Source organism: Enhydra lutris, unplaced genomic scaffold, assembly GCF_002288905.1.
Source record: "Enhydra lutris kenyoni isolate GAN:26980312 unplaced genomic scaffold, ASM228890v2 scaffoldscaffold47, whole genome shotgun sequence".
NCBI classification, from domain to species: Eukaryota; Metazoa; Chordata; class Mammalia; order Carnivora; family Mustelidae; genus Enhydra; species Enhydra lutris.
The window spans coordinates 2,017,991-2,033,269 of record NW_019154131.1 but is presented as its reverse complement, the minus strand read 5'-3'; the positions used below and the strand labels follow the sequence as shown (position 1 = coordinate 2,033,269).

The window sequence follows — 15,279 nt, the reverse complement described above, 5'->3', positions numbered from 1 at the left end:
GGGGAAGGTGACAATTAACCACCACGTTCTCTCTTGTGTCCTTTCTAGAGCCTGGCCTGCTGTGCTACTGACCTTTTAGCTCTGTGTATCTTGAGGCCTCCTGGAGAGTTTGGGGTGGACATTGCCCTCGGTAGCTCACAGAGGTTTGGAGTGCCACTGGGCTATGGCGGACCGCATGCGGCCTTTTTTGCTGTTAGAGAAAGCTTGGTGAGGATGATGCCCGGGAGAATGGTGGGGGTAACAAGGTAACGCAGCTCATGTTTCTCCACTTTTTGATTGTGCTTATTGTTTTCCCTGTCTCGTCTGATTACAAAAATTGTTGATTTTTCTCTGAGTTTAATCGGGCCATGCACGGTAATTTACAGCATATTGGTATTGAAGTCATATAAGTTAATTTAATTAGGTTGACAAAAGCATTGAAAGACTGGACATTTTAGGTGTGTTTTATATCTAACCACTTTCATTCTCAAAAGCATTATCATGCGACACAATTAGGTAAAAGACACGCACAGTGAGAGATTACCATGTACACACTGTTATCTACATTATTTCATAGAGGTCTGCTACTTGTTTTTTCTGGTAATTTCTAAATGTACTCTCTCAAGTGCTTCTCATTGATACACCTCCTCAGATTAAGAATTTAGATGAATGTCATGATTATTACTGGGGAAATTTAGCATGCTCTTTTAGACCTTTCACTGAAGTTAGACTTATTAGCCTAAGTGAATAGTCTATATTAGTGAATAATTTGAATTTTTGAAAAGCAGCTTACCACATAATAGCAAGAGGCACCTCGCTTTTTAGTGTAAAAATAGTTTCTTCAAGTATTCTTTTTTTTTTTTTAAAGATTTTATTTATTTATTTGACAGAGATCACAAGTAGGCAGAGAGGCAGTCAGAGAGAGAGAGAGAGGGAAGCAGGCTCCCTGCTGAGCAGAGAGCTGATGCGGGACTCGATCCCAGGACCCTGAGATCATGACCTGAGCCAAAGGCAGCAGCTTAACCCACTGAGCCAGCCAGGTGCCCTCTTTTTTTTTTTTTTTTTTTTTAAAGATTTTATTTATTTATTTGACAGAGATCACAAGTAGGCAGAGAGGCAGTCAGAGAGAGAGAGGGGGAAGCAGGCTCCCTGCCAAGCAGAGAGCCTGATGCAGGGCTCGATCCAAGGACCCCAAGATCATGACCTGAGCTGAAGGTAGAGGCTCAACCCACCTAACCACCCAGGTGCCCCAGTTTCTTCAACTATTTTTACATTTGCTTCTTTCAGTGATGTATCTTTACCAGGTGAAATGAGGCAGAAAATTTTCTAATTAAAAAGAATTTAATATATTGTTGTATGCTGATTTTTTTTAAAGATTGTATTTATTTGTCTGGGAGAAAGAGCACGAGCAGTGGGAGAGGCAGGCAGAGGGAGAGCAGGCTCCCCATTGAGCAAGGAGCCCGATGTGGGGCTCCATACCAAGACTCTGGGATCATGATCTGAGTTGAAGGCAGATGTCTAACTGACTGAGCCTCCCAGGCATCCCATCTGCTGATTTTTTTTTTTTTAACATGTAATTTATTTATTTGACAGCACAAGCATGGGGAGCAGCAGGCAGAGGAGGGGAAGAAGCAGGCTCCTTGCTCAGTGGGAAGCTTAATGTGGGGTTCCATCTCAGGACCCTGGGATCATCCATGACCTGAGTTGAAGGCAGACACTTAACTGACTGAACCACCCAGGACCTCCTGTCTGCTGATTTTTTTTTTTAAATTTTTAATTTTAGTTATTTATTTGACAGAGATAAAGAGAGAACACAAACAGGGGGAGCAGCAGGCAGAGGGAGGGGGAGAAACAGGTTCACCGCTGAGCAAGGAGCCAGATGCGGGGCTTGATCCCAGTACTCTGGGATCATGACCTGAGCTGAAGGCTGACACTTAACAGCTGAGCCACCCAGGTGCCCCATATCTGCTGATTTTTGTATTGAGTTTCTTATCTTGCTGAAAAATGGACCCCAGAGCTTGGTGAAATAAAGGACAGGACTGTTGAATCTTTCTTTTTTTAAAAAATTTTTAAATTATGTTATTTTTAAGATTTATTTGTTTGTCAGAAAGAGAAGAGAGAAGAGAGCACAAGCAAGGGGAGTGGCAGGCAGAGGGAGAAGCAGGCTCTCCACTAAGCAAGGAGCCCAACTCCAAACTCCATCTCAGGACTCTTTATTAAAGATTTATTTATTTATTTGAGAGAGAGAGAAACATGAGTGGGAGGGACAAAGGGAGAGCAAGAGAGAATCTCAAGCAGACTCTGAGTGAGGAGCCCTACTCAGGGCTCGATCCCACAACCCTAAGATTGTGACCTGAGCAAAAACCAAGAGTCAGTTGCTTAACCAACTGCACTACCCAGATGCCTCTAGCCAAATTCTTAATTATATTAGGAAAGAAGGAAAATTTTTCTTAGAGATAAGTGGTAAGATTATTAATATTCTTTTTTTAAGTTCTTAAAATCCAGGTAACATACAGTGTAATACTAGTTTCAGGTGTACACTTTGTTGACTCACCACATTCTTTTTCTTTGTAGCAGTACAGTTGCTTTAGATTCTAGTGCAGAAGTTGATTCCTTTGTCAGATATTTTTTTTTTTTCTGTGTCTGCCAAGATGCTTAAAGTGAAATTGAATTTTCTCTAAATTTAATTTTAAATTGAATCCTCATTCACCATCATTATATTAGTCTGGGTAATTCCTGGGAAGTTTCCTTTCAAGGTTGCTAGTCTTACTGTATATATCTCAGTTCCTCCCTCAGAGTGTATACTAAAAATTATTAGTCCTATTTAAAACAGGATGGCTTAGGAATTGTTTCTTTATGGCCTTGCAGCCAAATACATTTTCTGGGTTCCTTTCAAGCTGGGAAGGAAAGAAATAGGTCCATTTGTGACCATGATCACATGTATTAACTTGGTGCTATGATCATATGTATTAACTAAGTATTTTATTCTCGGACCAGAGATGCCACTGGGAAAGAAGTGTATCGTCTTGCTCTTCAAACCAGGGAACAACACATCCGGAGAGACAAGGCTACTAGCAACATCTGTACAGCTCAGGTAGATCACATGCCTGCCTTGCGCACTGAATCGTTTAGAATCTACAGAAATGAGCTGCTCATGCATTCACTCAATTGTTCTTTCATTCGTTTACCACCTACTGGCCAGTGTTTGCATCAGAAATGGTGTGATCTTATTGGTAGAGAAGCCCTGTGGTCTTGTCAGAACCAAAATATAATGTATTTTCCTGGAGCTCTATGTACGAATATACGTGATACTTCAGTGTTTCTAGCGTTCTTGGCCATTGGACCAGGTCCATTATGGGTGGCATGTGACTGAGCACTTTCCTTAGGGTTGAAATGGAAGCCCTCTAGGAATGTGGTGAGGAAGGCAACATGACTATGCTTGAGGGGTGATGAAGATTGACTGTTTGGTGGTGGTTGTGGGGTACTCTTGTTCGGGACTCAGGATAAACATTCCTGAAAGGATGGAATAAAAGAGGAGTAGCTTCCTAAGTTTCTGATGATTTTGGAAGTTGCCCAGGGTTCATGTCAGAGGGAGTAGTGTTTGAGACCAGGCCAGTTTCTGGGCTTAGGTGGAGGATTCTTCCTGAGCAACCAGTCCATTCTAGATCCATCTTCTCCTTCAGGGTGAGAGAAAGAGCTCTCTTCGACATCTCAGTGGGCAGTACAGTGCATTTTTCTCTTAGGGCATTGGCTGAAAGCACCACCACCAGGTTTTAGAAATACTCTCCAGGGGCAGTAGATAATAAGATCTTATATTTGGTTCTATAGCCTTTGGTCTTTGGACTAGTTTCCTCCGTAGGTTTTCTTGTCTTATTGCCTCAAAAAGGTGGCTGCTGCTTTTTAGTTAGTTAAGAGCTCTTCTGTTATCACAGGAAGGAGCCAGCTGTCAAGAGTTTTTCCTCTGTTGATAACAAATTGAACTTTATGTGATGCTATTACTTTCTGTAGTTTACCCCTCATTTGTTGAATTCCCTGCTTGCATATTTCCCCTTCCTTTGCAACTACTATTGTTCCTCATTGTTCTGCTCATGTACTTGCAAAAGATATCTGTCTGGTTATAAATGCATTAAGGGGTTTTCGGCTTCAATGTTTGAAATTAATTTTACAGGTGAACTTGGGCTGAACAAAGGTCTCCATCTTTTTCAGCAATTATTAAAATGATGTTTGCCTTGAAAATAGCCCAACTCTGTCTTCCTTGATTTTTTTTTTTTGAAGATTTTATTTGCTTGTTTACTTATTTATTTATTTATTTAACAGAGATTGAGAGAGAGAAAGAGACAGTGAGAGAGGGAACACGAGCAGGGGAGTGGGGGAGGGAGAAGCAGGCTTCCTACAGAGCAGGGAGCCTGATGTGAGGCTTGATCTGAGGACCCTGGGATCATGACCTGAGCAGAAAGCAGATGCTTAACGACTGAGCCACGCAGGTGCCCCTTCTTTGATTTTTTTTTTTTTAAGATTTATTTATTTTTTTTTAGGGAAAGAGTTGGTGGGGGGCAAAGGAGTAGAGGGAGACAGGAGAGAGAATCCCAAGCAGACTCCACCACAGTGGGTGTGGAACCTGATGTGCTGCTCAATCCCAGGACCCTGAGGTCACGATCTGAGCTGAAAGCAAGAGTTGGACACTAACTGACTATGCCACCCAGATGCCCCTGTCTTCTCTGATTTTTATCTTCTCATTCTGGAGAGCTTCTAGCTATCCATTGTCTATTTCATTTCATGAATTTCTTTTCATAATTGGTTGCATAAAGCAGTTGCTCATAATTCCAGTGTCATTCTCTATAAGCATGTAATTAATCTTTTTTGTTAGGAGATGACTGATAATCTTTTGAGATGCTCCTTGAACACTATTGCCTTTAACTCCAGCTTTCTGCTTCCTTAGCAACTGCTCTGTGTTCTCGTGACTGCCTCTTTCCTCTTGAGCATAATAGGCTCCATGCTGGAATTGTCTTAATTGTGCACTGTTGGTAGTACAAAGCCTTTTTTTTTTTTAATCTCTGAAAGTGTGTTATTGAATTCTTTTTAAAAATTCTTTCTATAAACTTGTGATATTTCACAGATATCTGACTTTGCATCATGTCCTGTTCTTTATGTCTTCTTTTTTCTTGGGTTCTACTACCACAAGCAATTTTTTCATTAGCTTTTTCTAAAGTCATTGTGTTAAGGTATAATTTACATTTCATTAACTCTTTCAGTGAGCTATAGCTCTTCATAAAATTTGACCATTTAAAGAATACAGTTCAGTGGTTTTTAGTATTTTTGTGAAGTTGTGCAACCATCACTAGCATTTCATTTCTGAACATTGTCATCACCCCAAAAAGAAACCAGTTTATGAAGCAGTCACTCCCCATCCTTCTCCCCTCCCTGCAGCCCCTGAGAACTACTAATCTACTTTCTTCCTATATGTATTTACCTATTCTGGACATTTCATATAAATGGGATTTTTACAGTATGTGGCCTTTTGTGCCTAGCTTCTTTCACTTAGCATAATGATTTCAAGGTTCATCCATATTGTGGTATGAATCAGTACTTATTTTTTTTTTTTATGGCTGAATATTGTCCCAGTGTATGGACATGCCATATTTTGTTTATTCATTTATCAAGTGATGGATATTTGGGTTGTTTCCACTTTTAGGTATTTTGAATAAAGCTGCTATGCACATTCACTTACAAGAGTTTATGGGGTCATATGTTTTCAGTTCTCTTAGGTGTATATCCAGGAGTAGAATTACTACACCATTTTATTGACCCACATTGAACTTTTTGAAAAACTTCCAGACTGTTTTCCAAAGGGGTTCACCATTTTTTATTCCCTCCATCAGGGAATATTTTATTTGAGGATTGTAATTTCTCCACATTTTTGCCAATGCTTCTTATTGCCTGTTTTTTCAGTTATAGCCATCCTAGTGAGTGTGAAGTGTTATCTCGTTGTGGTTTTAATATGCATTTCCCTTATAACTAATGATTTTGAGCAACTTTTAATTATGAGTTTTTGATTATACTTTTTTATTACTTTATTTAAGTATACTAGTTAGTTAAGTTTGTCCAGGTTATCCAGGAAATTTGAATTTTCTTGGTCTTTATTTCTTTGAACTTTGGAGTTCTAAAGCCTTTCTAAGATTTCTAAAAATGATTTTATATTTGTTGTCAATTTGTTGGCCAGTCACTTGATACAGTTTCCTCTTTGTGGAAAAGAACCATCTCTACATTATGCAAGATTGTTGTGATAAGAGGATTCCAGAGAATTCTGTGAATATCAGGCCTGAGTTTCTATTCCTCAGAAGTAGTCATAAGCATTTGCATACATAGTGTCATGGGTTGTTTGACTTGCCCTTTCCATGACTAGAAGGTATTATAGTGCTTCTATATTTATTTCTAATTGTTATACAGAGTCCACAGAGCTTCTGTACTCTCTTGGGGGAATTTTTGTAAGAAAGTCTATTTCTGTGTTCTCAGATGTCTTCTTCTTTTTTTATAGAAAGGGAAAGAGAGGGAGAGGGAGAAAGGGACTCTTAAGCAGGCTCTATGCCCAGTGCATAGTGCAATGTGGGGCTTGATCTCAAAATCCCAAGATCATTACCTGAGCCAAAATTAAGAGTTACGATGCTTAAGAGTTAAGATACTTAACCAACTGAGCCACCCAGGTGCTCCAGATGTTGTCCTTTCCTTTGCATGTTGTCTTCACTCTCTGGCATCTTTTTTATTTTTATTTTTTTGCTAGAGAGAGAGAGAGAGAGCACAAGTAGGGGGAGTGACAGGCAGAGAGAGAAGCAGGATCTCCGCTGAGCAAGGAGCCAATGTGGAATTCGATCCCAGGACACTGGGAACATGACCTGAGCTAAAGGCAGATGCTTAACTGACTGAGACAGCCAGGTGTCCCTTTCTGGTGTCTTTTGAGAACTATTTCTTGTTTTGCAGTGGTCCCGTGGATTCCTTCTGGCAGCCTCGCTGAGAAAATCATACCTAACAAAATCAATCCAATATTGAATATCATTCAACTTTAAAGCACTATGTTTCTCAGGTTCCCTTCCCACTCCATGGTGATTGGCTGTGAAGATGACCTTGAACTAACTACTGACCTACTTACTACCTTAGGAGAAAAGTCACAAATGGGACTGAAAACTTCAGAGTTTATAGTGCTTACCTAGTAAAATAGGAGTGGCAGTGGGAGAATAGAGTAGGCTGGGCAGGGTAGGAATCTGAGACCTGAGTTGGGACCAGTTTCCTAGGGGGCCGGGGTGGTATTGCATGGTTAGAAGATTGCTAATTGGCCGGATCTAGGGCGATAACGCAAATGAGGGATGGGACCAGGAAGAAGAGAAAAGCATGAGGTGGGCCTCCATCAATTTTTGCCACATTGTAACTCCTTTTGGTCTCTTATCCTAGCTATGTTATTTTATCCTCTTCCCTGACTCAACATGCCATCACAGTGGGTCCTTTTCCTTGTTTCCCATGCAGGACTTCCTCACTGCACATCCTTGAGCTGACTGTACCCCTTACTCTGAGAAATTCCAGTGCCATTCCTTTCTGTTTTTCATCACACAAAACACAGGCTTCCCTGTAAATGTTTTTGTGAAACCTCAATCCCGTGGTCAAGGGAGATATCTTTGCCTGAGAAAGTGACCTTGCTGTGAGCAGGGAATAGCCAATAGGTGCTGATTTTCTCTTTCTAATGTATGTCCTGCCAGTTCATTGTGGTTTTATTCCCCTGTGTCCTGCATTTTCATTTTCAGTAGTCCTTTTTCACACAATCTCCATTCATCTATTGTTTGGCTGAAATTCAGCTTCTAGCACTTTATTTACGTTCTCAGGAGAATTGGGTTTTCTGAGTTCTTGTGTATTTGAAAATTACTTGTTGCTTTTATCTTTGAACTGTTTGAATATAAAATTCTTAGATCTCACTTTTTTTTCTGACACCTTTATTACTCCATTGTCTTCCTACATGAAATACTACTTCTCAGTGTTTAATGACAGCCCCATCCCCCCCCTATGGGTGATATGATTATAAAGTTTCATCCTCCTCCTTTATGGTGGTCAAATTTGAAGGTTTAGTGTCATGACTCCAGGGTGTCTTGGATGTTGTGTTTGCCCCTGAGACAGGCAGGTTATAAATGGTCCCCAACTTTCATGGAGAATGCAGGAAATCTGATCATTTTTTTGGTCCCTGTTTTCAATTTGGCATTTCAGGTCAAAATAATATTTCTTCTCATTAATTGTCTTCATCATATTGTTGAGCATGATTCCTTAAATGTTCTTGTTGTTTTAGGCTCTCTTGGCAAACATGGCTGCAATGTTTGCAATCTACCATGGTTCCCATGGGCTGGAGCATATTGCTAGGAGGGTACATAATGCCACTTTGATTTTGTCTGAAGGTGAGTCACTTATCTGTTTAAAAACTTTGGGACATAATAAGACTGATAAACCTGAGTAGGTAAAATAGAAAAATTGTGTCCAATACTGTTTACAAAATTGAAAGTCAAATAAAGTACTTCAACATTTCTAGGACGCCTGGGTGGCTCAGTTGGTTAGTCCGCTGTCTTTGGCTTGGGTCATGATCCCAGTGTCCTGCGATCGAGTCCCACATCGGGCTTCTTGCTTGGCAGGGAGCCTGCTTCTCTTTCTGCCTCTGCCTGCCACTCTGCCCGCTTGTGCATGGGCGCTCTCTCTCTCTCTCTCGCTCTCTGACAAATAAATAAATAAAATCTTAAAAAAAAAACAAAACTATTTCAACATTTCTGATAGACTGGGTGTTAAAAATTTTAATATGGAGATCTCTTACTTGTTCCCCAACCCCATAAACATGAGCGGAATGATCACTCAGAGAAAAATGGGCAAAGGACATTAAGTGTAATTTTATTTTTTTAATTTTTTTTAAAGATTTATTTATTTGATTTTTAGAGAGAGAACCAGGGGAGGGGCAGAGGGAGAGGGAGAGTCTTAAAGCACAGACCCTGATGCAGGGCTCAATCTCACAACCCTGAGATCACAGTCTGAGCTGAAATAGAGTCAGACGCTTAACTACGTCACCCAGGAGCTTAAATGTAATTTTAAAAGAAGCAAATATACAAATAAGTGGCCAATAAGCATAAAACTTCAACCTTACTATTAAGGAACTGTAAATTGAAACAATATCGTTTTCTCCCATTACTTGTAAAGATTAAAAAGAATGCCGATATTGGTATAACTTTTTTTAAAGATTTTTATTTATTTATTAGAGAGGGAGGGAGAATACAGACAAAGAGAGATGGGAAGAAGCAGATTCTTTGCTGAACAGGGAGTCTGACAACATGGGACTCTATCCTACCAGGACCCTAAATCATGACCTGAGCTGAAGGCAGATGCTTAACTGGCTGAGCCACCCGGACACCCATGCTGGTATAACTTTTATGAAGGCATGTAAGCAGTACATTATCAAAAGCTTTAAAAATGTGCCTAAGTTTGAATAAAAAATTCTACTTCTAGAAATTTATCTAAAGGAAGTAATCAAGTAAGGATGTAAAGGATATCCACTGAAGCGTTGTTTATAATACCACAATCTTAGAAACAGCCTTAATGTTTAATAGTAAGTGATTAAACATTAAAAAGATGACTTGGATATTGAGCTATAGAAAAAGAATTCTTTATATATTACAAATTTTTTTTTTTAAAGATTTTATTTATTTATTTGACAGAGAGAGATCACAAGTAGGCAGAGAGGCAGGCAGAGAGAGAGAGAGGAGGAAGCAGGCTCCCCGCTGAGCAGAGAGCCCGATGCGGGGCTCGATCCCAGGACCCTGGGATCATGACCTGAGCCGAAGGCAGAGGCTTTAACCCACTGAGCCACCCAGGCGCCCCTATATATTACAAATGTTTTAAAGTGTAAAGAACTGTATGTGATATCACGCACACACACACACACACACACACATCCCAATTCTAGAGTAATATACACCAAATTGTAATCAGCAAGTATTTCTGGATGGTGATTATGGTGACTTTTCTTTTTTTAAATATGTATTTATTTTATAATATTCTATAGCATAGTAATAAGCATTTAATTTCTTTAAAAAAAAAAAAAGAAAAGCAGCTATCGAAACATTGGCTAAGACCAGGAACAGACTATAGTTAAAATTTACCTCTTGGGTCCCCCGGGTGGCTCAGTCAGTTAAGTATCCTACTCTTGATTTCAGCTCAGGTCATGATCTCAGGATCCTCAGCGCTCAGCACAGAGTCTGCTGATCCCTCCCCTTCCCTCTGCTTGTGCTCTCTCTCTAAAATAAATAAATAAATAAAATCTTAATTAAAAAAAAAGTTTACCTCTTTACTTCTCTGTGAAAGGTCAGGGGCTGCAGAGCAGATTTCTGTTGGGGACTCATGGCTCTCCTGTCTTGTCTAGGTCTCAAGCGAGCAGGGCATCAACTCCAGCATGACTTGTTCTTTGACACTTTGAAGATTCAGTGTGGCTGCTCAGTGAAAGAGGTCTTGGACCGGGCCGCTCAGCGGCAAATCAATTTTCGGCTCTTTGAGGATGGCACAGTTAAGTAAAACTTACCCTTTTTTTTTTTTTTAAAGATTTTATTCATTTGACAGAGAGAGAGAGAGATCACAAGTAGGCAGAGAGGCAGGCAGAGAGAGAGGGGGAAGCAAGCTCCCTGCCAAGCAGAGAGCCTGATGTGGGGCTCAATCCCAGGACTCTGAGATCATGACCTGAGTCGAAGGCAGAGGCTTTAACCCACTGAGCCACCCAGGCGCCCCAAAACTTACCCATTTTTTAAAACTACTTTAAAATTTCCTGACTTTTCTTATTAAAAATTTTCTTCTTAAAAAAATAAACATTGGAATTTGGGGCACAATCTATGTTTTTTAAACAATCTTCATTTCCCACTAGGAACATTGTGACTTTTAAATAAAGGATAATTCATTCTTAGCTTTACTGAAGACTTTGTGTTTTCATGTAGGGGACTCTAAGCCACATATTTTCTCATAATACCCTTCACAATATGACTGTTGAAGGTAAAACATGATAAGTGATATAATAAATTAAGTTAAGGAAAGAAAAGGGTAAGTGAATCTAGTGTCAATAGGGGTGACCTACAGGCACCAGACTGTTAGAGCCTGGAGGTGGCTCCTAAAACTCTAAACTTTGTGAAGCCTCGGACTCATCTAGTCATGGGCCAACTTGGATACAGTGGCACCCAGATATTTTGGAATAACTGAGGGTTTTATCCAGCATCTTCCTCCCTTTGACCTCTTTTGGGGTTTCTCTGCTGGTCTTGGTGTTTAGGGCTGATGTTTGCCTTTTCATTTTCATTTCTGTAGCTTGGGATTTCTCTTGATGAAACAGTCAATGAAAAAGATCTGGATGACTTGTTGTGGATCTTTGGCTGTGAGTCATCTGCAGTAAGTAAATTAAGAAGGTGCATTTCTCATAATAACTGAGATGTTGTCAAAGATGACTTGGCCTCTTGTTCCATGTGTGACATTGGGTGGCCTGTTGTTAAAATTATGCCACTGACCATCCCTGACAGCTGGTGGTCACAGCTTAGTACCTTGCAGCCGGGCTACATGGGAGGCTTGTTAATGGTGTTTAATTGAAACTACCCTAATATGGAGAATCATGACATTGGTGTCTTGGTTATGTCAGTTTTGGGAAAATACTCATTCATGTAACATATTTATTGAACACCTAAAACATGGCAGGTACTGAGGCCCTGAGGATGGTAGTGAATTAGACATGATTCCTGCCCTGACAGAGCTTATAGTCTAATGGGGACTCAGACATGTGAAAGATTAAAATCCAGGTGATATGTCATACTAAGTGATGTCTGAAGATGCTCTGTGAGGAGGAGCTTCTCCCCAAGACTTGGAGAAGTTGTCCTGAGCTGAGCTCTGAATGATGATGGGTGGGAGTTATCCAATCGGAGATGGCACAATTGAAGAACAAGGTGGTTGGGGCCAGAGGTGTTCTGGACACTGGGAAAAGCAACAATAAACGCTTAGAGGAGAAAGATTACAATGTGAACTAGGGGCAGTTCAGTGTGACCGAGTTGGTTTCTAAAGCAAATGAAATAGCAGGGCCATGTGAGGAGAAAGAAATGAAGATGATAGAGCAGTCAGTAGCTACCTAAACCTGTGGCGAGATGTTAAATCACAACACTCTACAGGACCCAGTGCATAGGAAGCACTCAGTAAACACTGTTGAATGCATCAGTGGAAGGAAATGTTTTCTATACAAGTAGAAATAGGTTCCAGAGTGCTGAACAGTGCCATCCTGGTCATCTATGTATTGTTTAAGAGAGGACTTCAGTACCAGATAACAGTTGTAAACCATCAAAGAGATAGCACACTGTTCTTTTTTAAGCCTTAGTTAATAAATCGGAGTGAATAAGCTGTCTTCTCCCTAGAACTCTGCATTGAATTTAACCCCAGGTTCTGTGCATTTAAGGAATATTTATGGAGCACCCACCGAGGGCTCTAGATAGCTGTTACTATTAGCCTGCAGCAGAATGAGGAACAAGACATGCAGTTATATAATCTGGATGTTAAATCCTTATCAGATACAATATGCAAACATTTCTCCCATTCTGTGGGTTGTCTCTTAATTCTTGATAGTGTCCTTTGAGATGCAAAAGTTTTTAATTTTAATTGAAGTCCACTTTATTTACTTTTTCTTCTGTTACTCATGCTTTTGATGTCCTATTTGAGAAACCAAAATCTAAATCCAAGATCATGCAGATTTGTGCCTCTGTTTTCTTCTAGGAGTTTTATAATTTTGGCTTTTAAATTTAGGTCCTTAGTTCACTTTGAGTTAGTTTTTGTATATGGCATGTGGTATAAGGTATAAGGTAAGGGTCGGCATATGGTATAAGGTATAAGGTAAGGGTCCAGCTTCATTCTTTTGTATCTGGATACCCACTTTTCTCAGCATTGTTTGTTGAAGGGATTATCTTTTTCCCCACTGAATGGTCTTGGCACATGTATTTTATTAGAATTGTTCTCACAAATGAAAGCACTGACAAGGAAGAATACTTATGTGAGTGTTGTCATCATAACTTTTTTTTTTTTTAATTTACTTATTTGAGAGAGAGAGCATGAACAAGAGCATGCACGGAGGTGGGAGGCAGAGAGAGAGGGAAAGAAAATCTCAAGCAGACTCCCCGCTGAGAGCGGAGCCAGAAGCAGGACCCTGAGATGGTGACCTGAGCCAAAATCAGAGTTGGCTGCTTAACTGACTGAGCCACCCAGGCGCCCCCCCATCATAACTTTTCTGATAGCCCTTTAAAATAACTTACTAGAACTTGCTTCATTACTCAAGGAACATGCAGGAGAAGTCTTATTGGGGATGGGGGCAGGCAATAAAATTTGTAATTTTTCCTCTTTTCCTGTGACAAATGTCAATAGAACTTAAAAATGATGCTCTGGAGATTTGCCACAATTCATGACTCCTGATACCTGTTATCTCACCATGCCAGATGCCAGCGGGTTGGGCAGTGGTAGTAGATCTCTAGTGCTTTGTTGGGGTACATGCCGACCAGAAGCCTGGATCTCCACAGGTGGTTCCAGGCATGCTTTCCACTGTTTAGTCTGTGGTCTCTCCACATAGGAGCTGGTTGCTGAAAGCATGGGCGAGGAGCGGAGAGGTATTCCAGGGACTGCTTTCAAGAGAACTAGTTCTTTCCTCACACATCCAGTGTTCAACAGGTTTGTGTGGTTATGTGCATTGTGTGCTGTGGCTTGGGAGTACAATGGAGAGTGGCTGCTTAATTTGTTTTAAAGATTTATTTATTTGAGAGAGAGAGCAAGTGAGAGTGTGCAAGTTGGGGGAGGGACAGAGGGAGAGCATCTCAAGCAGACTTCCCACTAAGCATGGAGCCCGACATGGGGCTTGATCTCACGACCTATGAGATTATGACCCGAGCCAAAACAAAGAGTGGGAGGCTTAAGCAACAGAGCCATCCAGGCACCCATAGAGAGTAGCTTCTGGATCTAACTATGATATGCTCAGGTTATTGTAGCTCAGCCATGGTTCTCTAATAAACCATCTCCATAAGGATTCTATTCCTGATTTTGGCAAAGCCATCTCTTGGTGGCTCTGCTCCATTGGCAGTTTAACCCCTAATCCCACTTGTCAGGAAGAGAGGACTGTGGATACCCAGGAACTCAATGTACTCTTCTTCCCAACCTTTCCTCCTACCCACAGAAGCTTCTTGTCCTACTGCATCCCCTGAGGTTCGTGGGGGTTCTGTGTCTTTCCTTTCCTCTGATGCTTTTGTTGGCATGTTGCCTATGGCTCAGTTTGATCGGTATTTTGAAGGTGGACCTGTGTGTCTTATCTTTCAGGAGGATGATTATCTCATAATAATGCCCCAAATCATGTGTTTTGTGTTCACAGCTATCACTCAGAAACAAATATTGTACGATACATGAAGAAATTGGAAAACAAAGACATTTCCCTTGTTCACAGCATGATTCCACTGGTAATTGCTGTCTTTATTCCTACTTCTAACCCTAACCCTGGTCCCACCTCTTTGGATTATATCTGATATGCTGCAAGAGGGATAAAGGGGTGGCCATGTGGGGAGATCAGAGGGTCAAGAGGAAATCACTAATGTGATTCATTTTGGATATGCTTCTTAAAGGGGTCCTGTACCATGAAGCTCAACAGCTCATCTGAACTCGCAGTAAGTAGGATACTTCTCTTAAGAGGGAACTTAGTAGGAGCAGTGTTCTACCTTGTACATAATTACATAACTGGAGAAAGCTACTGGGATTGTGATTTAATAACTACCTGAATAATTCTTTACCTTGCTGTTCTTTTGTTTTTTTTGTTGTTTTTTTTTTAAAGATTTTATTTATTTGTTTGAGTGAAATAGAGAAAGAGCTCGAGTGGGCAGGGAGGGGCAGAGGGAGGGGGGATGCAGGCTCCCCACTGAGCAGGGAGCCTGATGCGGGGCTCAATCCCAGGACCCTGGGATCATGACCTGAACCAAAGTCAGACACTTAACCAACTGAGCTACCCAGGCATCCCATCCTTACCTTGCTATTCAACAATTTTAGGAGAAACCCCAATTTTATTGCAACTTGATTGTTTAAATTTGAGTAAAATTATCTGAAATTAATACTATATGTTAATTAATTGAATTTAAATTAAAATGATTAAATATATAATATTCATGCCTTCCTACCCCCTATTTATTTATCTGTAGATTTTATTTTTAAGTAATCTCCACACTGAATGTGGGGCTTGAACTCACAGCCCTGAGA

At 40.5% G+C, this 15,279-nt stretch overlaps 1 protein-coding gene across 1 annotated transcript in view; it reads left to right on the top strand.

Moving 5' to 3' along the window:
• The window catches only part of LOC111156624 (glycine decarboxylase), a 93,532-nt gene that overhangs the window by 32,682 nt on the left and 45,571 nt on the right, over positions 1-15,279 (top strand). The window contains exons 7-14 of the mRNA XM_022517622.1: positions 49-245; positions 2,977-3,073; positions 8,303-8,408; positions 10,412-10,551; positions 11,335-11,415; positions 13,619-13,716; positions 14,408-14,492; positions 14,655-14,696. Coding sequence (XP_022373330.1) covers positions 49-245; positions 2,977-3,073; positions 8,303-8,408; positions 10,412-10,551; positions 11,335-11,415; positions 13,619-13,716; positions 14,408-14,492; positions 14,655-14,696 — 846 coding nt within the window. The remainder of the gene's footprint in view (positions 1-48; positions 246-2,976; positions 3,074-8,302; positions 8,409-10,411; positions 10,552-11,334; positions 11,416-13,618; positions 13,717-14,407; positions 14,493-14,654; positions 14,697-15,279) is intronic.